We start from the raw sequence: 25,612 nt of genomic DNA, 5'->3' as shown, positions 1-25,612 counted from the left end.
ACTGGAGTGACTCTAGTGACAGAAGTTGACTTGACATGTTTGAACACAATCCCTGTCGGCAACTACCAGAGGCACAGAGCGAAAGAGAGGGAAAGAGGCGGTGACAGAGAAACTAAAGAGACCGAGCACACACGCACCTGCATACTTGCACACACACATATATACACACACCCACCTTCTGTCTTCTCTTCTCCTTCCTCTTGTCCTCCGTGGCCTGCAGCATCTTTTCTTTCCACAGCATGAAGAAGTAGGAGGGGTCTGTGTAGAACTTCAACGCATCCTTCTTATCATCCCTGGAGAGAGGGATGGAGAGAGAGAGAGAGAGAGAAGGGAGGAAGAGAGAGATCGAAATGGGTCAGGTGCATTGCATCTTTTGCATTAGTCATTCACAGTGTTGGGTCAGTGACGTGCCTTTCTCAGCATCAGACTGGGATTTCACAGCAATGGTGAGGATGATCTTACCTGTATGCTTTCAGAGAGGTGGTGGTTTAACTGGCCTACAGGCTGAGTATACTGAGGTACTGACCTATAGAGGCGGAGTATGTTGATAGGTGGAGGTTTGTCACAGTCCTGGTAGTCACTACCACAGGGTTGGGGACAGAGGTCTAACTAACCAATAGGAGATAAGTTGCCTAACGTCAAAATGAGGGGCGGTGTACAAAACAAATTAATCAGCCATTGGGTAATCTCTAACCAATCAGAGAATCAAAGCCAATGATGTTAGGCCAGGCCGGCTCTGGCCCAACCCATAGGTTTCTGGGACCAATTCAAACGGTCGGAATAGGTTTGCATTCTACAAGACGTCGGGGAGGAAAGCAAATCCAGACTCATTGTGGAGAAGAAATGCTGGTGGGTGTGGTGTTTGGCCAGATCGATGTGGATGGGTAGTCAGGCTAGAAGATAAGTATACTAAAAAAGGTACTAACCTATAGGTACTGAGTATGTTGAGAGGTGGAGGTTTGTCACAGCGATGGTACATCTCTACCACAGGGTTGGGGACTGAGGTCCGTGAGACCACCTGTTGGTCCTGGATGGTACTGCTCTTAAACGCTTTACGCATGTTGATGTCCTGCAGAGAGACTGGAGAAGACAGACAGACACACACAAAACCATCAGCACGTTAATGGTGTATATGAATGAATAATATTTTCGTGTCAAATCGCCAATTGGCATCCCATCCCTTAAGGGATTAATTGACACAAACATTACAATAATTCACTATGGTAATTAAATGATCATTCTCCTCTCCGGTGTTCTCTGCATAGTGCACCGCATAAAGAGGGAAGGTAGGGTTAAAAATCAATACATAATAGTAAATTACATCCCTAGAGCAGTAAAATAACATACATACAGAACCAGTCAAAAGTTTGGACACGCCTACTCATTCAAGGGTTTTCTTTATTTTTACTATTTTCTACATTGTAGAATAATAGTGAAGACATCAAAACTATAAAATAACACATATGGAATCATGTAGTAAGCAAAAAAAAGTGATAAACAGATTCTTCAAAGTAGCCAGCCTTAGCCTTGATGTCAGCTTTGCACACCTCTTGGCATTCTCTCAACCAGCTTCACCTGGAATGCTACTCCAACACTCTTGAATGAGTTCCCACATATGCTAAGCACTTGTTGGATGCTTTTCCTTCACACTGCGGTCCAACTCAACCCAAACCATCTCAATTGGGTTGAGGTGGGTGATTGTGGAGACCAGGTCATCTGATGCAGCACTCCATCACTATCCTTCTTGGCCAAATAGCCCTTACACAGCCTGGAGGTGTGTTGGGTCATTGTCCTGTTGAAAAACAAATGATAGTCCCACTAAGCGCAAACCAGATGGGATGGAATATCTCTGCAGAATGTGGCAGCCATGCTGATTAAGTATGTCTTGAATTATTTAAGAAATCACGGACAGTGTCACCAGCAAAGCACACCCACACCATCACCTCCTTCATGCTTCACAGTGTGAACCACACATGCGGAGATCATCCGTTCACCTACTCGGAGTCTCAAAGACACAGAGGTTGGAACAAAAAACTCAAATGTGGACTAATCAGACCACAGGACAAATTTCCACTGGTCTAATGTCCATTGCGCATGTTTCTTGGCCCAAGCAAGTCTCTTCTTCTTATTGGTGTCCTTTAGTTGTGGTTTCTTTGCAGCAATTCGACCATGAAGACCTGATTCACGCAGTCTCCTCTGAACAGTTGATGTTGAGATATGTCTGTTACGTGAACTCTGTGAAGCATTTATTTGGGCTGCAATTTCTGAGTCTGGTAAACTCTCAGGAATGCAAACTGGTGAGGGCCCAAAAAGGTGACACTTATTTTCTTTGCACTGAAACATGAAAAAAAATCCCTGCTAGGGAGAAATGCAGGTTTTAACAAATTAAACAAAGAATATGATCTACATGATCAGTCTCTGTGTGTAAAATAAAAAGTGGTTAATGTGAACCTAACTCACAGCTAAAAAATGTAAAGAAAGCAATTCAATGTTATTTGTTGCCTAGACTTTACTGCAAATGACACTCAGGTCTTGAGGAAAAAAAAACAATACACTAATATTGCAGTTAGCCATGACAGCCTTTATAATAGAATGCTTGTGACCACACACATAAATATTGCACTTGGGGGAAAAAAACATCTTAAAGTAGAAATAGAATGAAACAAACAGGCATTCTATTTTTGCTATATTATAGTGGCCACTATAGACATCGATCAAGTTCACAAAAAAGTATAATCCCACTCTCTCACGTTACTGTCAAGTTCAACACAACAAAAACAATATATTTGGGCTTCACAGCACATTAAACAATTTCTACAAAATGTGCCAGCAAAAGTGAGAAAGCGGGAAAGTGTGTGATGTTCCTTTCACCTCTATTGGCATCCAGCTTAAGCCAGGCCAAGCTCCAGCTACACTTGATCACTCAATACACTTGTTTAACTTCTCTAGGATAGGGGGCAGCATTTTCACTTTGGATGAATAGCGTGCCCAGAGTGAACTGCCTCCTACTCTGTCCCAGATGCTAATATATGCATATTATTATTGCTATTGGATATAAAACACTCTGAAGTTTCTAAAACTGTTTGAATGATGTCTGTGAGTATAAAGGAACTCATATGGCAGGTAAAAACCTGAGAAAAAATCCAAACAGGAAGTGAGAATTCTGAGGCTGGTCGATTTTCAACTCATCGCCTATTGAAATCCCAGTGGGATATGGATCTGTTTGCACGTCCTACGCCTTCCACTAGATGTCAACAGTCTGTAGAACGTTGAATGAACTGTGATGTGGGGCCGGATGGGAGCTGTTTGAGTCAGTGGTCTGGCAGAGAGCCAGTTCCTGGTCATGCGCATTCCACATGATATCGACTTGCGTTCCACTACTTCTATAGACACAAAAGAATTCTCCGGTTGGAACGTTATTGAATATTTATGATAACAACATCCTAAAGATTGATTCTCTACTTAGTTTGACAAGTTTATTCGACCTGTAATATAACTTTTTGAAGTTTTTGTCCAATGTTCGCCTGGATCTGAGCGAGCGTTTGGATATGTGTACTATACGCGCTAACAAAAGTAGCTACTTGGACATAAATAATGGACATTATCGAACAAAACAACAATTTATTGTGGAACTAGGATTCCTGGGAGTGCATTCTGATGAAGATCATCAAAGGTAAGGGAATATTTATGATGTAATTTATGTTGACTCCAACATGGTGGAGAAATGTTGTTTCTATCTGAGCGCCGTCTCCGATTATTGCATGGCTTTCTTTTTCCGTAAAGTTTTTTTGAAATCTGACACAGCGGTTGCATTAAGAACAAGTGTATCTTTAATTCTATGCAAAACATGTATCTTTCATCAAAGTTTATGATGAGTATTTCTGTTATTTGATGTGGCTCTCTGCAATTTCTCCGGATATTTTGGAGGCATTTCTGAACATGGCGCCAATGTAAACTGAGATTTTTGGATATAAATATGAACAATATCGAACAAAAGATACATGTATTGTGTAACATGATGTCCTATGAGTGTCATCTGATGAAGATCATCAAAGGTTAGTGATTAATTTTATCTCTCTTTCTGCTTTTTGTGACTCCTATCTTTGGCTGGGAAAATGGCAGTTTTTCTGTGGCTATGTACTGACCTAACATAATCGTTTGGTGTGCTTTCGCCGTAAATCCTTTCTGAAATCAGACATGTTGGCTGGATTCATAACAAGTGTAGCTTTAATTTGGTGTCTTTCATGTGTGATTTCACGAAAGTTAGATTTTATAGTAATTTATTTGAATTTGGCGCTCTGCATTTTTACTGGCTTTTGGCCAAGTGGACGTTAGCGTCCCACATATCCCAGAGAAGTTAAACAATTTAAAAGGCAATGCTACCAAATACTAATTGAGTCCATGTAAATTTCTGACCCACTGGGAATGTGATGAAAGAAATAAAAGCTGAAATAAATCACTACTATTATTCTGACATTTCACATTCTTAAAATGGACAACGACAAAAGGAACACCTATGTGAGAATGCTATTCATTGACTACAGCTCAGCGTTCAACACCATAGTACCCTCAAAGCTCATCACTAAGCTAAGGATCCTGAAACTAAACACCTCCCTCGGCAACTGGATCCTGGACTTCCTGACGGGCCGCCCCCAGGTGGTGAGGGTAGGTAGCAACACATCTGCCACGCTGATCCTCAACACTGGACAGCAGTGGCTTCTTCCGTGGTGTCGTCCCATGAACGTCCCATGAACACCATTCTTGTTTACTGTTTTACGTATTGTGGACTCGTCAACAGAGATGTTAGCATGTTCCAGAGATTTCTGTAAGTCTTTAGCTGACACTCTAGGATTCTTCTTAACCTCATTGAGCATTCTGCGCTGTGCTCTTGGACACCAAGGAACTTGAAGCTCTCAACCTGCTCCACTACAGTCCCGTCGATGAGAATGGGGGTGTGCTCGGTCCTCCTTTTCCTGTAGTCCACAATCATCTCCTTAGTCTTGGTTACGTTGAGGGATAGGTTGTTATTCTGGCACCACCCGGCCAGGTCTCGGACCTCCTCCCTATAGGCTGTCTCGTTGTTGATCAGGCCTACCACTGTTGTGTCGTCTGCAAACTTAATGGTGTTGGAGTCGTGCCTGGCTATGCAATTGTGGGTGAACAGGGAGTACAGGAGGGGACTGAGCACGCACCTCTGGGGGCTCCAGTGTTCCTTTTGTCCAGGTGGGAAAGGGCAGTGTGGAGTGCAATAGAGTGCAATAATCTGTTTGAGTGGTATGCAAAATGGAGTGGGTCTAGGGTTTCTGGGATAATGGTGTTGATGTGAGCCATTACCAGCCTTTCAAAGCACTTCATGGCTACAGAAATGAGTGCTACAGGTCAGTAGTCATTTAGGCAGGTTACCTTAGTGTTCTTGTGCACAGGGACTATGGTGGTCTGCTTAAAACATGTTGGTATTACAGACACATTCAGGAACATGTTGAAAATGTCAGTGAAAACTCTTGCCAGTTGGTCAGCGCATGCTCTGAGCACACATCCTGGTAATCCGTCTGGCCTTACGGCCTTGTAAATGTTGACCTGTTTAAAGGTCCTACATCGGCGACTGAGAAGCGTGATCACACAGTCGTCCGGAACAGCTGATGCTCTCATGCATGCCTCAGTGTTGCTTGCCTCGAAGCGAGCATAGAAGTGATTTAGATCGTCTGGTATGCTCCTGTCACTGGGTAGCTTGTGGCTGTGCTTCCCTTTGTAGTCTGTAATAGTTTGCAAGCCCTGCCACATATGACGAACGTCGGAGCCGGTATAGTATGATTCAATCTTAGCCCTGTATTGCCGCTTTGCCTGTTTGATGGTTCGTCGCAGGGCATAGCAGGATTTCTTATAAGCTTCCAGGTTAGAGTCCCGCACCTTGAAAGCAGTAGCTCTACCCTTTAGCTCAGCGCGAATGTTGCCTGTAATCCATGGCTTCAGTGGGGACGACGTCCTCGATGCATTTATTGATAAAGCCAGTGACTGATGTGGTGTACTCCTCAATGCCATCGGAAGAATCCCGGAACATGTTCCAGTCTGTGATAGCAAAACAGTCCTGTAGTTTAGCATCTGCTTCATCTGACCACATATCAGGAGGATAGAGTTGTGGTCGGATTTACCAAATGGAGGGAGAGGGAGAGCTTTGTACGCATCTCTGTGTGTGGAGTTAGCATGAGCTAGCATGGCTCTTTATTTAGCCATCTTCCATAATAAAACTTATTTGTTCATCGAAAATTGTGAATAACTCACCACAGGTTAATGAGAAATCTGCGATGGTGACACAAGGCGCTGCATGATTTACAACTGTCCCGTTGAAGAGACACACCAATCTTGACAAACCATTTCTGCATGGACCTTGCTTTGTGCATGGGGGCATTGTCATGCTGAAACTGGAAAGGGCCTCCCCAAACTGTTGCCACAAAGTTGGAAGCACAGAATTGTCTATAATGTCATTGATTTCTGTAGCGGTAAGATTTCCCTTCAGTGGAACTAAGGGGCTTAGCCTGAACCATGAAACAGCCAAATACATTATTCCTCCTCCACCAAACTTTACAGTTGGAACTATGCATTCGGGCAGGTAGTATTCTCCTGGCATCTGCCAAACCCAGATTCGTCCGTCGGACTGCCAGATGGTGAAGCGTGATTCATCACTCCAGAGAATGCATTTCCATTGCTCCAGAGTCCAATGGCGGCGAGCTTTACACCACTCCATTGCGCATGGTGATCTTAGGCTTGTGTGCGACTGCTCGGCCATGGAAATCCATTTCATGAAGCTCCCGACAAACAGTTATTGTGCGGATGTTGCTTCCAGAGGCAGTTTGGAACTCGGTAATGAGCCGAGGACAGACGATTTTTACGCGCTCTGTGCTTCAGCACTTGGTAGTCCTGTTCTGTGAGCGTGTGTGGCCTACCATTTTGAGGCTCAGCAGTTGTTGCTTCTAGATGTTTCCACACCACAATAACAGCACTTACAGCTGACCGGGGCAGCTCTAGCAGGGCAGAAATTTGACGAGCTGACATCCTATGACGGTGGAGATTGCAGAGCTGTGTGCTCGATTGTATACACCTGTCAGCAACAGGTGTGGCTGAAATGGCAGAATCCACTCATTTGAAGTGGTGTCTACATACTTTTGTATAGTGTATGTAGCGGTGTAATAATGCTATATGGATGTACCGTTTGATCTTTTTTTAATGTTTGATGTAAGTGCCTTAATGTGTTTGGACCCCTGCCTTGGTAGCAGCTAATGTGAATCCCTAATAAATACAAATACCTCCCTCCCATGTTATCACATGTATTTACATCTGTCAGCGGGACTCAGACACACACGATACACACAGAAACCACACACACACACGAAAGCACAGCACGAGGCTCATCGATTAGTAATCAGCTATTATAGATATTCTCAGGCTATTCTGGAGGAGGAAAGCCACTGACACACACACCAAAATATTCAAGCAGACAAACCACAAAGCCAGAGTCAAAAACCAAATATCCACAGGAACAACAACCACAACCCAAATCATGCACCCATGTACGCATAAACGAACGTACACACGTGCGCACACACACACTTCAAAAAGCACTCACCCCTATCCGTTGAGTCGGACACCTCTACAGGCTAGCAAAAGGTCAGCAGACACACAAACGCACGTGGCTGGTTCGTTTGAAGGTCAGACAGTCGAGAGTTTATAATGCACGCACGCACGCACACAACACACACACACACACAAAAGAGTGCTTAGCCATCGCATTGACAATGCAACTCCCTGTGCGTTGCCAATACAGTGCTTCTATATGTGGCTGAAGAGACAATGCATTCCTATGGGGACTGAAAGAGAGAGATACTACTCTAACAGCACACAGTGTGTAAGGTATGGATGGAATGGCTGAGTAGGAGACAGCAAACTAGAAGAGAGAAGCGGAGAAGAAATACAATACGAAAGGGAAGAAGGACAAAAGAGGGAGAGCCAGAGAGAAGAGGGGAAAACGGGGAACAGAAAGGTGGAGGACACGTGTAGGAGAAAAGAGGAGTGGAGGATATGATAGAGGCAAGGTTATTATTAGTCGTGTAAAACAGTGCTTCTCTCTCAGGTGGTCAGCTCATCCCTTCTGAATCCAGTGTGTGTGTGTGTGTGTGTCTGTGTGTTTGTGTTCATCCCTCCTGAATCTCTGTAAGAAAAGCTGGGTCACTTCACTACTCCACTGCAGCTAAGGCACAGTACGGCTCACACCACTTTAGCAGGCCACATGAAAAAAATACTATAGTATACTGTAGTATTACTATATTTATATACTATAATATTCAATTTGGTGTTTTGAGGAAAGCTTAGTGATGAGCTTGGAGGGCACTATGGTGATCCTCTTATCCAGGTGGGAGAGGGCATTGTGTAGTATAGTATTCTACAGTATACAAAAAAAAATACTATAGTAAGCACTACACGATCAAGGGATACTAAGTATGGAGTATAATATTCTACAGTATACCACAAAATGATGTAGTAAACAGAACACGATTGAGGAATACTACAGTGTGTAGTATAGTATTCCACAGTATATATACTACACAATAACATAGAATTTTATACTAAGTAATTTAGTATTTTATATTAAACTGTAGTATTTTTTATGTGGGACAGCACAATACACACTCAATCAATAGTGTGTAGATCATATGGTGGATGCTCAGTGGGATCCTTGGGACGACCCTGCCCTAAACCCTAACCATAACCCTTACTTAACCGTTTAAAATTTGAACTTCAATGGGGTGACGTCAGAGTAGAGTCGTCACAAGCATCCCACTTAGCATTTACCAATGATATGCACATTCCAAATTCCACCAGAGACAGAGTGGCTTCATTCAATCACACCAGCACTGGGGAAAACCTCACTGCTGCAAAACAGATAGAGAGCCGCATTCACTCAGTGAAGCGGCTGTAGGTGATATGTTGCTGCTGCTATGCTTTATCCCATGTACCAACACACTTTGTCAGGTGACAAACTAAGATGAAAACACACCTTCTTCCACGGTGGAGTCTAGCTGTGTGACTTTGACAGCCAGTATGTCTACTCTCTCCTGTAGGTTGTTCATTCTCATGTAGAAGCTGTTGGCTTCATTGAACAGCTCTCCAAAGATGTCCTCCGCATGACGACCTGCAGGGGGAAGAGACGCATTAGTACACAGGATAACACACACACACCTTAATCAATGGGCAGGGATTCTCTATCGTCTCACTGCAGGGTGCTGTGCTGTGCCGCTGTCTGGCATCCAGCAGAGAACAATACATTATAGTCTGCCTGCTCCACAGTGTGTGTGTACACACCTTATCAAGGGACCGTGCATATACAGTGGGGAGAACAAGTATTTGATACACTGACAATTTTGCAGGTTTTCCTACTTACAAAGCATGTAGAGGTCTGTAATTTTTATCATAGGTACACTTCAACTGTGAGATAAGGAATCTAAAACAAAAATCCAGAAAATCACATTGTATGATTTTTAAGTAATTAATTTGCATTTTATTGCATGACATAAGTATTTGATACATCAGAAAAGCAGAACTGAATATTTGGTACAGAAACCTTAGTTTGCAATTACAGAGATCATACGTTTCCTGTAGTTCTTGACCAGGTTTGCACACACTGCAGCAGGGATTTTGGCCCACTCCTCCATACAGACCTTCTCCAGATCCTTCAGGTTTCGGGGCTGTCGCTGGGCAATACGGACTTTCGGCTCCCTCCAAAGATTTTCTATTGGGTTCAGGTCTGGAGACTGGCTAGGCCACTCCAGGACCTTGAGATGCTTCTTACGGAGCCACTCCTTAGTTGCCCTGGCTGTGTGTTTCGGGTCGTTGTCATGCTGGAAGACCCAGCCACGACCCATCTTCAATGCTCTTACTGAGGGAAGGAGGTTGTTGGTCAAGATCTCGCGATACATGGCCCCATCCATCCTCCCCTCAATACGGTGCAGTCGTCCTGTCCCCTTTGCAGAAAAGCATCCCCAAAGAATGATGTTTCCACCTCCATGCTTCACGGTTGGGATGGTGTTCTTGGGGTTGTACTCATCCTTCTATTCCTCCAAACACGGCGAGTGGAGTTTAGAGCAAAAAGCTCTATTTTTGTCTCATCAGACCACATGACCTTCTCCCATTCCTCCTCTGGATCATCCAGATGGTCATTGGCAAACTTCAGATGGGCCTGGACATGCGCTGGCTTGAGCAGGGGGACCTTGCGTGCGCTGCAGGATTTTAATCCATGACGGCGTAGTGTGTTACTAATGGTTTTCTTTGAGACTGTGGTCCCAGCTCTCTTCAGGTCATTGACCAGGTCCTGCCGTGTAGTTCTGGGCTGATCCCTCACATTCCTCATGATCATTGATGCCCCACGAGGTGAGATCTTGCATGGAGCCCCAGACCGAGGGTGATTGACCGTCATCTTGAACTTCTTCCATTTTCTAATAATTGTGCCAACAGTTGTTGCCTTCTCACCAAGCTGCTTGGCTATTGTCCTGTAGCCCATCCCAGCCTTGTACAGGTCTACAATTTATCCCTGATGTCCTTACACAGCTCTCTGGTCTTGGCCATTGTGGAGAGGTTGGAGTCTGTTTGATTGAGTGTGTGGACAGGTGTCTTTTATACAGGTAACGAGTTCAAACAGGTGCAGTTAATACAGGTAATGAGTGGAGAACAGGAGGGCTTCTTAAAGAAAAACTAACAGGTCTGTGAGAGCCGGAATTCTTACTGGTTGGTAGGTGATCAAATACTTATGTCATGCAATAAAATGCAAATTAATTACTTAAAAATCATACAATGTGATTTTCTGGATTTTTGTTTTAGATTCCGTCTCTCACAGTTGAAGTGTACCTATGATAAAAATGACAGACCTCTACATGCTTTGTAAGTAGGAAAACCTGCAAAATCGGCAGTGTATCAAATACTTGTTCTCCCCACTGTATATATATATATATATATATATATATATATATATATATATATCTCAATATAAATATATAACAATATAAATTAAAACAGCACCTACTGTAACATTGCTGGGTGCTATGTCAGGTTATTGACTACATATAAGGACTTATCATTGTTATAGCACTGATACATAGACATATTGTACCACACATCAATAATGTAGTCTAACACTGAGGGAAGGTGGTTTCAAAGCACACTCAAGTGCACTTCAGTCATTGTCTCTAGGGTGGAGAGGTGGAAGTCGGAGTTGTCTTTTAGTCTAATGAAGCTTCCCTGTCAAAGGAATACCATTAGACCACAATAACAAGGTGTACTTACTTTACTACGCAATGGATTCTACCCTAAAGTGTACACATTAGCAACCACTGGTGTAGAGGCTACTAGCATGACTAACAGACAGTGCGCTTGATTATTCCAATTTATTAAATAAATAATATCTCCTTAGACACAAAGTCCTTGGATATCGCTGCTATCCCATAGAAGCCATAGGGCAAAGCTGGGTGAATGTAGAGCCACAGCCTACTGGTAAGTGTCCATTATTATTATCTGCAGGTGTCTGGGTCAGAAAGTCAAGTTAATCTATTCCCATCTCAACCTCTACAGCAGACCTGATCAGCATACAGGATAATTCTATAGGAGATCAGGATAACACTAGGAGGCACAGACCAGTGAGGAGATGGGTGGATTTCCAATAGGAGCGCGGATCATGGCCTCACATGTTTAAACCATGCTCCTATCTCTCTCTCCTGCCCTTCACTGATGTGTTTGTTTCACACAAATATCAACCCCGCCCCCTGCGCGTACACACACACACACACACACACACACACACACACACACACACACACACACACACACACACACACACACACACACACACACACACACACACACACACACACACACACACACACACACACACACACACACACACTTACTGAGGCTACCAAGCTGTTTGATGATGGCAGCGAGGGTGCTATTGGTAACACACTCCAGTTCACTGGTGACTCCATCAGGTACTGCACCTCGACACAGGTGTCTAGGCTCTATACTGCGTTTTACCAATGGCATGGTGATTCACCTGGGGGAAGAGATGGAGAGAGAGCTGTAAGTAGTGGTAGAGAGAGAGGCAGTAGGAAATACAGGATGACAAAAAAGGAAGAGTAGAAGGAGAGTTAGACAAAAGGAAGAAAGAAGTAGGGAGGGAGAAAAGAAGCACAGGAAAAGGATACATCAAAAGTGAACATCACAGAAGACATGATATTACAAGAAACACAAACACGAATCAACTCAGACAGTCAAATCAGATATCCACAGCGATTAACTAAATACAAACTGACCTCTAATCGGTCTGTAGGCCACAGAGATAACTATATCCACTGACTTAGAGACAGTGACATGATCTGTGATCAGTGTAACTGAACTGGGTGACTGGCTCTGTTAATATTGGGCTGGTGTCAGGCCCCTGGGGACCAGTTGCCTGTCAAGCTGTTTTGAGTCAGTGAGACTGGGATTCGTGCAGGGTCCAATGAGGCGGAATGGTTGGTTCAGTGTTAACTGATAACTGCCACAGCTTGTGCTGCTACTGCTGGGCTGTCTTATCACTGGTGAGAGGACAGAATAAGGAGAGCCCCTGAACGCATAACAAATGGCATCCTGTTCCATATCCATATGGACCCTGGTCAAAAGTAGTGCACTATAAAAGGGAAGAGTATGCCATTTGGGACGCAAACCTATCACGATAGGGGAGCACAATGTCTTTGTGGAAAAAGACGGAAAAACTCTGCTGCGAAGAACGCTCTCTTCTCCTTCTCCTCTCTCTCTTCTGAATTTGGTCCATGGCCTCTTCTGCCCTTGGATTTGAACTGTGGCGGTGTGTGATGTGTCAGACCAGTGTTTGACACACACACACACACACACACACACACACACACACACACACACACACACACACACACACACACACACACACACACACACACACACACACACACACACACACACACACACACACACACACACACACACACACAAAGTATTTATGCCAGTTCTCTATGTGATAGTAATTGTGACGGTGATTATCTTGGAAGTGTGGGAGTGTGTGTGGAATGGCTGACTTCCACAGCACTGACCGGGGAAAACACACAGAGACACACACATCGCCTTCCAACTGAGATGGAAAACCAGGGCACAAATGAAAAGTGATGATGAGCCCTATTTATGTGTGTGTGTGTGTGTTGGTTGTTTGGTTTGTCCCAATTGAGCTCTGCCTGTCATCCTATCAGACCTGTCTGTCCTCTCTCCATCTCACATAGGGTTGCAAAGGGTCGGAAACGTTCCGGTAAATTTCCGGAATTGTTCCATGGGAAGTTAAGCCAGGGAATTGTGCTTAAATTTATCAAAAAAAGTTAGCCTATAAACAGTAAACTTTTTTTTGAGATACACATTAGGCAATTCTAGGTCTTATGGTACATTTTGGTTAAACTTTCCCCAATTCAATGGAATTGCAACCCTCTGCATGCACAGTAAATTCTTACATCACATGTACAGCTGATTCTCAAGATCTTGCACACTATTGAGCCAACACTACTACACTGTCTGAGCCAAGGACTACATGCTTTCTGGTAAGTTTTGATTACAATACTGGGTGGGGTGAATATATTTTATATGACATACATGCTTTTTTGTTAACTAGTAAACAGTAGCCTACAGCAAAGTGTGTTTAAATCATTTCTAACTTGTTAACAATTTCTGCTACCATGTGGATTTTAGCTTGCTTGTGCCTGCTAACTGAGGAGTGTTAATTCATCTGTTTCCATACATGTTTCATTTTAAAACATTTATCTTACAAAAGGAGTTGTTGAATCTAACTGCTTAACTATTTATCTGTACATGGAATTGTATTTGTTTTTTTACAATTTTTTTCTAATCGTTACAGGACAATGCCACGGCACTATCTGATGTGCGGAGACATTTCACTGCAGCTAATGTAGAAGGAAAAGCTGTGTACATTTGCAAATACTGTGCCAAATCATATGTGAAGAATGCAATAAAGATGCCGAATCATCTGGCCAAGTGCATAAAGTTCCCTCAGACTCACAACAAGCAACCTCTGACAAAGGACCCTCTATTTCTATTCGAGGTGAAAATTATGAATCAGACACCTTATCGATAGCAACAGCTCATGGTCCTACTGGAATCAGAAGATTTTTTTGACTCAATGGAGGAACGTAGTCAGAGAAATGCTGGTGAATCTCAGCTGCAAGTTCCCATATCACAGTCTGCCGATATGGAAAGCCTCATTAAGAGGTTCCTCCTGGATGATGTATTTTGGGAGAGAGTGGTAAATTGCCTTGGTGGATACATCTCATGATTGTAATCTATTTTTGAATATTCGATTAGGTTTGTTGACGTCAACCGCATGTTTCAATGGAGAGAGACGCTATACTAGCCTTATACTATGAATAGACAACTCCGATATGAAGTGTTTTTTCCCCTCGATGTCACGTGTCCTACTTATTTCAGTACATTAATACGTGTAACATCAGTTTGCAAACAAAGTCAAAACAAAAAAATATAAATGCAGCAAAAAAAGAAACTCACTGTCAACTGCATTGATTTTTAGCAAACTTAACATCTATAAATATTTGTAAATACATAACAAGGTTCAACAACTGAGACATAAACTGAACAAGTTCCACAGACATGTGACTAACAGAAATTTAATAATGTGTCCCTGAACAAAGGGGGGGTCAAAATCAAAAGTAACAGTCAGTATCTGGTGTGGCCACCAGGTGCATGAAGTACTGCAGTGCATCTCCTCCTCATGGACTGCACCAGATTTGCCAGTTCTTGCTGTGAGATGTTACCCCATGCTTCCACCAAGGCACCTGCAAGTTCCCAGACATTTCTGGGGGTAATGGCCCTAGCCCTCACCCTCCGATCCAACAGGTCCCAGACGTGCTCAATGGGATTGAGATCCGGGCTCTTTGCTGGCAATGGCAGAACACTGACATTCCTGTCTTGCAGGAAATCACGCACAGAACGAGCAGTATGGCTGGTGGCATTGTCATGCTGTGGGGTCATGTCAGGATGAGTCTGCAGGAAGGGTACCACGAGGGAGGAGGATGTCTTCCCTGTAACGCACATCATTGAGATTGCCTTCAATGACAACAAGCTCTGTCCAATGATGCTGTGACACACCGCCTCAGACCATGACGGACCCTCCACCTCCAAATCAATGCCGCTCCAGAGTACAGGCCTCGGTGTAACGCTCATTCCATCGACGATAAACTCGAATCCGACCATCACCCCTGGTGAGACAATACCGCGACCCGTCAGTGAAGAGCACTTTTTTCCAGTCCTGTCTGGTCCAGCGACGGTGGGATTGTGCCCATTGTTGTCAGTGATGTCTGGTGAGGATCTGCCTTACAACAGGTCTACAAGCCCTCAGTCCAGCCTCTCTCAGCCTATTGCAGACAGTCTGAGCACTGATGGAGGGATTGTGCATTCCTGGTGTAACTCGGGCAGTTGTTGTTGCTGGGGCAGTTGGTGTGATGTTCGGATGTATCGATCCTGTGCAGGTGTTGTTACACGTGGTCTGCCACTGCGAGGACGATCAGCTGTCCACCCTGTAGCGCTGTCTTAGGCATCTCACAGTACAGACATTGCAATTTATTGCCCTGGCCACATCTACAGTACTCATGCCTCCTTGCAGCATGCCTAAGGAACATTCACCCAGATGAGCAGGGACCCTGGGCATCATTCTTTTGGTGTTTTTCAGTCAGTAGAAAGGCCTCATTAGTGTCCTAATTTTTCATAACTGTGACCTTAATTGCCTACCGTCTGTAAGCTGTTAGTGTCTTAACGACCGTTCCACAGGTGCATGTTCATTAATTGTTTATGGTTCATTGAACAAGCATGGGAAACAGTGTTTAAACCCTTTACAATGAAGATCTGCGAAGTTATTTGGATTTTTACAAATTATCTTTGAAAGACAGGGTCCTGAAAAAGGGACATTGATTTTTCTGCTGAGTTAATATCCAATGCAAAAAATATCTACATTTAAATGGTATTAATATTAATTCGCATATATTTCAGTTTATTTCCACGCTAAATTTCCACCTATGAATGTTCCCCAAACTGTGCAACCCTAATCTCACTCCATCTTTCTCAACACAGTTGTAATCGAACCTTGCACTCTATTACGCAGACCACCTCAATGTCCCTGACAGTGTGTGTGTGTGTGTGTGTGTATGTATGTATGTATGCACGTACAGTTGAAGTCGGAAGTTTACATCTTAGCCAAATACATTTAAACTCAGTTTTTCACGAATTCAGACATTTAATCCTAGTAAAAATTCCCTGTCTTAGGTCAGTTAGGATCACCACTTTATTTTAAGAAACTGAAATGTCAGAATAATAGAGAGAATGATTTATTTAAGCTTTTATTCCTTTCATCCCATTCCCAGTGGGTCAGAAGTTTACATACACTCAATTAGTATTTGGTAGCAATGCCTTTAAATTGGTTAACTTGGGTCAAACATTTCAGGTAGCCTCCCACAAGCTTCCCACAATAAGTTGGGTGAATTTTGGCCCATTCCTCCTGACAGAGCTGGTGTAACCGAGTCAGGTTTGTAGGCCTCCTTGCTCCCACACACTCTTTCAGTTCTGCCCACAAATTTTCTATGGGATTGAGGTCAGGGCTTTGTGATGGCCACTCCATTTGACTTTGTTGTCCTTAAGCCATTTTGCCACAACTTTGGAAGTATGCTTGGGGTCATTGTCCATTTGGAAGACCCATTTGTGACCAAGCTTCAACTTCCTGACTGTTGTCTTGAGATGTTTCTTCAATATATCCACATAATTTTCCATCCCCATGATGCCATCTATTTTGTGAAGTGCACCAGTCCCTCCTGCAGCAAAGCATCCCCACAACATGATGCTGCCACCCACGTGCTGCACGGTTGGGATGGTGTTCTTCGGGTTGCAAGCCTCCCCCTTTTCCCTCCTAACATAATGATGGTCGTTATGGCCAAACAGTTCAATTTTTGTTTCATCAGACCAGAGGACATTTCTCCAAAAAGTACGATCTTTGTCCCCATGTGCAGTTGCAAACCAAAATCTGGCTTTTTTTATGGAGGTTTTGGAGCAGTGGCTTCTTCCTTGCTGAGCGGCATTTCAGGTTATGTCGACTGTCGATATAGATGCATTTGTACACGTTTCCTACAGCATCTTCACAAGGTCCTTTGCTGTTGTTCTGGGATTGATTTGCACTTTTTGCACCAAAGTACGTTCATCTCAGAACGCGTCTCCTTCCTGAGCGGTATGACGGCTGCGTGGTCCCAAGGTGTTTATACCTGCGTACTATCGTTTGTTTAGATGAACGTGGTACCTTCAGGCATTTGGAAATTGCTCCCAAGGATGAACCAGACTTGTGGAGGTCTACAATTATTTTTCTGAAGTCTTGGCTGAGTTCTTTTGATTTTCCCATGATTTCAAGCAAAGAGGCGCTGAGTTTGAAGGTAGGCCTTGAAATATATACACAGGTACACCTCCAATTGACTCAAATTATGTCAATTAGCCTATCAGGAGCTTCTAAAGCCATGACATCATTCTATGGGATTTTTCAAGCGGTTTAAAGGCACAGTCAACTGAGTGTATGTAAACTTCTGACCAACTGCAATTGTGATACAGTGAATTGTAAGTTAAATAGTCTGTCTGTAAACAATTGATGGAAAAATTACTTGTGTCATGCACAAAGTAGATGTCCTAACCGACTTGCCAAAACTATAGTTTGTTAACAAGAAAATTGTGGAGTGGTTGAAAAACAAGTTTTAATGACTCCAACCTAAGTGTATGTAAACTTCCGACTTCAACTGTAAGCATGCATGCATGCATACATGTATGTATGTAAGCATTAGGCTTTCCCTGTAAACAAAATTCTCAACAAAAAAAACAAGTACAACTGAATAACCAAACACCCCACTACCACCCCCACCCCATACACTTCATATTGCCCTTGAGTGGGTATATCCCCATTAACGAGAGGGTTGTAGCCTGTGTGTGTGTATGAGATAAAGGGATATCTTTACTCGAGCATGAGTAATGCCGCAGGTGTGTGTGTGCCTGGAGTGTGAGTAATGTGTAGAGGCAGTATCGAGGTCACTCAGAAGAGTAGATCACACACACACACACACACACACACACACACACACACACACACACACACACACACACACACACACACACACCCTCTAGTCTAGTCATCCCTTTAACCTTGAGGCCTGCCTGGCTGTCCGTCCACTTTAGGATCCACCCATCAGTCCATCCATTACCATTTATCTCACTTTCTCTCTCTCTGTCTCTCTGTATCCATCTGACAAACTCTCTCCGTATTCTGAGAAAAGGATCGTACGCATTCTCTTTCTCTCTCCCTTTATTCCCCTGCCTCTGCCTCTGTCTCTTTCTCTGTCTTCCCTTACCCCATAAGGGAAGATCGCCATCACCTTTGTCTTGAGACATGTAATGAGCTTTGCACACCTGGATCGTACAATATTTGCCCATTATTATTTTCAAAATTCTTCAAGTTCTGTCAAATTGGTTGCTGATCATTGATAGACAACCATTTTCAAGTCTTGCCATAGATTCTCAAGCAGATTTAAGTCAAAGCGGTAACTCGGCCACTCAGGAACATTCACAGGAACAACTCCAGTGTATATTTGGCCTTGTGTTTAACTTCTTTGGGGTACCCCCCCTTCTTCTCAATTTCCGCCTAAAGACATACCCTAATCTAACTGCCTGTAGCTCAGGCCCAGAAGCAAGGATATGCATATTCTTGGTATCATTTGAAAGGAAACACTCTGAATTTCGTGGAAATGTGAATTTAATGTAGGAGAATATAACACAATAGATCTGGTAGAAGAACATACAAGGAAATAAACATACGTTTTCTGCTTTTTATTGTTGCTGCATCATATTTCAAATGACCAAGAACAGCCAAACATACAGATAGGATGCTGGGGATGATTTGAATGAAGAACATAAGATGGCGACAATAGCTGAGCAAAGTTTTAGACGGATAACTTCAAAAATGAGCGAGCTACAAGACATTGAGCATGAAGTCACCCAGGTGCCCCACACAAATGTACCCAAATGTACCCAAGTGGCCGAATTGGTACAGTGATACATTTTGAAGGAAAGAACTATATACAAAATACATAAATGCTATTCTAACACACCCCCCCCCCCCCAATTTTTTTATATATATATATATATATATATATATATATATATATATAAAAATAAATAAAAAATAATAATAAACAAACAAATAACAAGGGTAACTATTTACACATTTTCTATTTACAATATTGTGAAGACCCTCAGTCCTCTACACAATATTGTGCTGCTGGTGCCATGGCCCATAGCAGTCTCTTTCTGCTGTAAAGCAGAGGGTTACTGAACAGGTGGTGCATGTGATGGGGCATTTCCTGTGACAAAGGGCACAACGACGTCTCCCTACTGTGCCCTTTTTGCCCTGAGGCACATTCATGCCTGCAAAGATGAATCTGGGCAGGTGAACACCACTGGTTCGAGCAGAAGGGACAGAAGGTGCTGCAGTGGACTTGCTGTAGCTAGCAAGCTCCTGGATGAGCAGCTCCCTGAAGGCTAGCTGTGAGATGGGGGGCCGTCCACAGCTCTTGGCCAGTTCCTTCTGGAGGATGAAGGAATTCACCACAGCAATGGCAATGAAATGATAGAAAAATGTCAGGTACCATTTCATGGTCTTGTGGAGAACATTGTAGTATCCTATCAGCGCACCTGACAGGTCCACACCTCCCATGCCCTTGTTGTAGTCCTTCACAGCAGCTGGAATGGGGCCATTTTTTGTGGTCCATGCCCCGGCACCGTTCTTCACACGCCTGACGACGTGATCGCCACTGAAGGACTTGTGGATAGTTGTACACATGACCACCTCTCTGGTCTCCATCCACTTCACAAACAGCAGGCCATCTTCATGAATCCATCGCATGGTACCCCGCTCAGCCCACTTAGGCATGTCGTTCACCTTTGTTTTTGGAAAGCCCACTCTGTTGGTCCGAATGGTGCCACAAGCCCACACATCCCGCTTCCTCAGCTCTGTAAACAGGGTAGGGCTTGTGTAGAAGTTGTCCATAAACAGTTTGTAGCCCTTCCCCAGTAGGTGAAAATCCAATAACTCCATAACGGAATCATAACTCAGTCCATTACCGGTAGCAAAACTGTTTTTCCCCTCATAAACAAAAAAATGGCAAGTGTAGGCACACACAGAATCAGCCAAAACAAACAGTTTGTAACCCCATTTGGTTGGTTTGTTACGCATGTATTGTTTGAGGCTGATTCTGGCCTTTGAGGCTACCATCCTCTCATCTATGGACAGGTTCTGGGCAGGCTGAAAATAGGTCTTGCAGGCCTCAACGATGTTGGGGTAGAGAGGTTTGATTTTGCAGAGCCTATCAAACCTTGGTGTGCCTCTCTTCTTGTCATTCTCCCCATCAACTTCTGGGTCTCTGATGTGAAGCGCCCGTGAGATAGTCAGAAACCTTTTACAAGACATGACAGGCATGGGGAAAGGCAGTTGATAGAGAGCTGACGTTTTCCAGTAGTCCCTTAGAGTTTTCAACTTCACCAGCCCCATGTAAATGACCATTGAAAAGTAGCAGAAAAGGTCTGACATGGAAATGGTCTTCCATGCCTCTTTCTTTCCTGCCTGCTTCTTAGCCCCGTACTTATTGGTGTTCGACACCAGGGAATCAACATCTGACGAGTTGAAAAAGTTAAAGGGGGCTGTACTTTGCAGTCATGTCTAGTTGAGGTCCTGGCTGCCTTTTAGGTCTAAAAACTGGTGGATTTGGTTCCACATCATCTTCTAACACAGAGTGCCAACGACCCTCTGGCCCTCTGTCTGCAGGTTTCTCTCTTCCCCACCTCCGCTTCTTTGTCACTGACTTCACACCTCTAGATGGCCGGGTAGACAGCGGGGGTCCGGCTGGATGAACCAGCTTCAGAGGGAGATGGACACCTAGACATTGGCGGCTCATAATCAGAATCACTGCCACTGTGAAAGATTAAAAAAAATCAGTAACAATACTTCACGTATGAGCACTGTATCAACATGTAAAATAAACAGATATATATAGAGTACAGGGAACATAATCACTACGGTGAAGTGCTGTTCCATTCCATGTTCATGTAAGATAAATGTAAAAAATATATCACACACACAGACACAGTATAGCCTATGTGTACTTTACACATTTCATTACAGATTATATTTTTATATATTGCAAATTAAATTAAATTTTAAAAAAATTCTCAAATGAATAATATTTGATATTATTAATTTCAAACAATGACATTAGCATTAGAATTTACCAATCCAGCATGGCATCCTCGCCATGCAGAAACATGTCTTCCGCCTGGGAGTCAAAACTAGCTTCGCTGAAAGATTCATCTTCCTGAAGCAACTCGGTCTCGCTGTCTCTATCAATTTCCTCTATAATCCTCTATAATAACACTCGTGGCTCCGTCAAGTAGGATTTGCAATGGCGAATGAACCTCTTTTACGCCAGAATTTACGACAAAGGCTGGTCTTCGAACGTATAACCATTACATATTGCCGTTTAAGATGATGACCAATGATCAAGATGATCATTGGTCATTGGGCCAAAATACAGTCAATCAACGATAGACCGGTCCTACCATTGGTGCGCAATGAGGTCATTGATCGGTTTGTTTCGGTCAATAGGTCCCGGGAAAAGAACAATCAAGTATGGTTGTGTTAGTAACAACCAGAGGATTGCAATGAAACCAGCCATGACTGGATAAACGTTTGTTTAGTGTGTGTAATTCCCAACGAACGCTTCGTCCAAAGTTGAATGAGACGGAAATCGCGACGCAAGCGGTTTACAAATGTTTCGTGTTAGGCTATAAAAAATAGATTTTATCAAACAAAACAAGCATTCACTGTGTAGTTAGGACACTTGGCATTGCCACCAGAGGAAAATCTTCAAAGGTAAGCGATTTATTTTATTGTTATTTCTGACTTTCGTGACGCTAATGCTTGGTTGGAAAATGCTAGTAATACTTGTGTGTGCGAGGCGCCGTCCTCAGAAAATTGCATGTTTGCTTTCGCAGTAAAGCCTTTTTGAAATCTGACACAGCGGCTGGATTAATAAGACGTTCATCTTTTAAATGATGTAAGATACATGTATTTACAAGAATGTTTAATATAACGAATGGTGTATTTAGAATGTTAGCTCTCTGCAGTTTCACCGGATGTTGGCCTGGTGGAACGTTAGCGTCTCACCTACCCTAGAGAGGTTAAAGGTTATTGTCCTGCTGAAATGTGAATTCATCTCCTGGTGTCTGGTTGAAAGCAGACTGTACCAGGTTTTCGACTCTCTTAGCCCTATTCCATTTATTTTTTATCCTGGTATGCCTGTAATCATCCCTAATGATTACAGGCATACCAATAACATGATGCAGCCACCACTATGCTTGAACATATGGAGAGTTATACTCAGTAATGGGTTGTATTGGATTTGCCCCAAACACTTTGTATTCAGGACAAGAAGTTAAATTGCTTTTCCACATTTTTTGCAGTAATAATTTGATTACTTTTTGCAAACAGGATGCATGTTTGGGAACATTTGTATTCTGTACGGACTTCCTTCTTTTCACTCTGTCAATTAGGGTTAGTATTGTGGAGTAACTACAATGTTGTTGATCCATCCTCAGTCTTCTATCACAGCCATTAAACTAACTATTTTAAAGTCACCATTGGCCTCATGGTGAAATCCATGAGTGGTTTTATTCCTCTCCAGCCACTGAGTTAGGAAGGACACCTGTATCTTTGTAGTGACTGGGTGTATTGATACACCATCCAAAGTGTAAATAATAACTTTACCATGCTCAAAGGGATATTCAATATACCAGTAGGTGCCCTTCTTTGTGAGGCATTGGAAAACCTCCCAGGTCTTTGTGGTTGAATTGGTGTTTGAAATGCACTGCTCGACTGAAGGACCTCACCGATAATTGTGTTTGGGGTACAGCAATGAGGAAGTTATTCAAAAATCTGGTTAAACACTTATTGCACACAGAGTCCATGCAACTTATGTCACTTGTTAAGCACATTTTAACAGAGAGAGTGTGTGTTAACTGAAGAGTAGAAGGTTTCATCCAGTGTTTTCCCCTTACTGCCACAATGACATGCAGATCATTATGCATGTACTATATATTCATTCCTCCACACTCATCCAGCGAAATCACAGGTAGGCCTTTGTAAATATGAACAAATTAGCCATTCTATGCAGTATTATACACCGAGTATACAAAGCATTAAGGACTCTTGCGCTTTCTATTACATAGACTGACCAGGTGAAAGCTATGATCCCTTATCAATGTCACCTGTTAAATCCACTTTAAATCACTGTTTCCCGGGAGGCCATCATTATAAATAAGAATTTGTTCTTAACTGACTTGCCTAGCTAAATAAAAGGTAATTTTTTGTTTTTTTTTAATTGATGAAGGGAAGAAGACAGGTTAAAGAAGGATTTTTAAGCCTTGAGACATGGATTGTGTATCTTGAGACAAAGTTGAGTACTAACAGGTGACCACAATTATGTGTAGTTGTATTAGAGAATACATCTAAAATGTTTCAACAAGTATATCCCCAAAATAAATTATAGATAAATGGTCGGTGCATGGCTGGTGCATTTTTTGGTTGTTTTGATTTATTGATCAGGGATGCCAACCTCACAGAGGTTGAGGGCTGACCTCTATGCATGGATAGGCCGATGAGGTAAGTTATGACTGGATGTATGTATCCGTTATTTGTTTTTTAGATATGCTTTGATAGTTATTGTGTAATGAACATGGCCTATTTCTCTTTTGTCAGGATATGCGGATGGTGGACATGTCAGAAAATCAACTCAATCAAGGTAAGCCGTCACCCAGCATGTACAAGTGAGAATGTTAATTTCTTCCCATGAGAACAGAGTTCTTAACTGATTCGTTCTATTTTCAGACTGGACATACAACAAAAGCTTGGGTCCAATCTTGTGTCAAACATTAAGCCCTCATGGACAGTAGGGCTTTCTGCTTCAGGTGAGCTAATCATAATTAAAGTACTAGAAAATGGCAGGGTAGATGTAGTATTGTTATTGATGTTGCTGTATATGGCATTTTATTTTTCTGAAGATTTAGGAAGAGCAGCTCAGATCCCCCCCAAAAAGAGAAGACTGTCTGTCTGTAAAGACTTGAAGATAGGCTTGGAGCTCTACAAATCTCCTTTACCAAAAGTTATTTTGTTGCATCTGAAATAGTTATTTTGGTCAATACATTTTGGTTACTTTGATTTGCAGTTCTAGAGTGAGTGATTGGTATCAATAACTAATAAAACATGAAAACAACAATACATTATAAAATGTCTGAAGACAGATGTCTCAAGACATTGGTATTTCCAAGACGTGTCTATAAACCGTCTTAATTTATGTCTTAAGACGACTCAAGAAGTCTCGACACGGCTCATTTTCTCTCACTCTTTCCCTCTCTACACTGCCTCTAAGTTGACTGAGAACCCATTCTCATTTACAGCAACAACCTGGGGAATAGTTACAGGGGAGAGAAAGGGGGATAAATGAGCCATTTGGAAGCTGGGGATGATTAGGTGGCCATGATGGTATGAGGCCAGATTGGGGCTTAATACCCCTACTCTTACGAAGTGACCTTTAGTGACCACAGAGAGTCAGGTCACCCGTTTAACGTCCCATCTGAAAGACAGCACCCTATACAGGGCAATTTCCCCAACCACTGTCCTGGGGCATTGGCATATTTTAGACCAGAGAAAAATAATGCCTCTTACTGGCCCTCCAACACCACTTCCAGCAGCATCTGGTCTCCCATCCAGGGACCAATAAGGACCAACCCTGCTTAGCTTCAGAGGCAAGGCAGCAGTGGGATGCATAGCTTGTGTCGCTACAGTAGTGGTTTTTGTTTAAAGCTACATAGTAGGATAAAGCAGCAGGTCAGTAGAGGCTAGTAAAAAGGAGGAGAGGAGGAGAGCGGTGCCAAGGGGGCTGTTGCTATAGCAACATGCTGAGGAACCTGCTCTAGACGTGTGCAGCAGTGGCACCCAATGCGACATTGCAATAGTGATGGAGCGAGAGAAAAGGGAGAGACCGACAGATTGTCTAATCTACTTCTAGATCTAACGCACTAATACAGTACATAATGCCTATGCCGTGTGCCTTGGCTAGGTTGTGTGACCCAGTGCGTAATTAACAAAACTTGACCAACATATGTCCACTCTTCCTGGAGTCAGCCGTGTGATGATTCTAACCTGGATTACTTCCAGACAGGTGAGTGTGATTGTCATCTGGTCATAAGTTACTGCCCGGGAAGGCGTTCCTTAACTAAATTCCATGGCTGCCCTGGATGGCTCGCTGGCCTAACTAAGCACAATTATCCTTATCTCACTTGACCTACAGACACCGCCACTCTCCAGATGGAAAAAGGTGGAAAGGGGGAGGGTGAGACGAGAGCAGGGTCAACAGGGATG

The 25,612-nt window shown here is 43.1% G+C and overlaps 1 protein-coding gene across 4 annotated transcripts in view; it reads right to left on the bottom strand.

Annotated features, from left to right (window-relative positions):
- The window catches only part of LOC139534275 (actin-binding protein WASF3), a 58,960-nt gene that overhangs the window by 20,403 nt on the left and 12,945 nt on the right, over positions 1 to 25,612 (bottom strand). For all 4 annotated transcript variants that reach the window (XM_071333303.1, XM_071333305.1, XM_071333304.1 and 1 more), the window contains exons 2-5: positions 11,949 to 12,091; positions 9,050 to 9,184; positions 927 to 1,080; positions 176 to 293 (exon numbers count right to left, since the gene is read on the bottom strand). In XM_071333303.1, coding sequence (XP_071189404.1) covers positions 176 to 293; positions 927 to 1,080; positions 9,050 to 9,184; positions 11,949 to 12,081 — 540 coding nt within the window. In that variant the 5' untranslated portion in view covers positions 12,082 to 12,091. The remainder of the gene's footprint in view (positions 1 to 175; positions 294 to 926; positions 1,081 to 9,049; positions 9,185 to 11,948; positions 12,092 to 25,612) is intronic.

The sequence above is a fragment of the Salvelinus alpinus genome, chromosome 11 (assembly GCF_045679555.1).
Source record: "Salvelinus alpinus chromosome 11, SLU_Salpinus.1, whole genome shotgun sequence".
NCBI lineage: Eukaryota > Metazoa > Chordata > Actinopteri > Salmoniformes > Salmonidae > Salvelinus > Salvelinus alpinus.
Note: the sequence above shows the minus strand (reverse complement) of the source record. Positions and strands in the feature narration are given on the sequence as shown.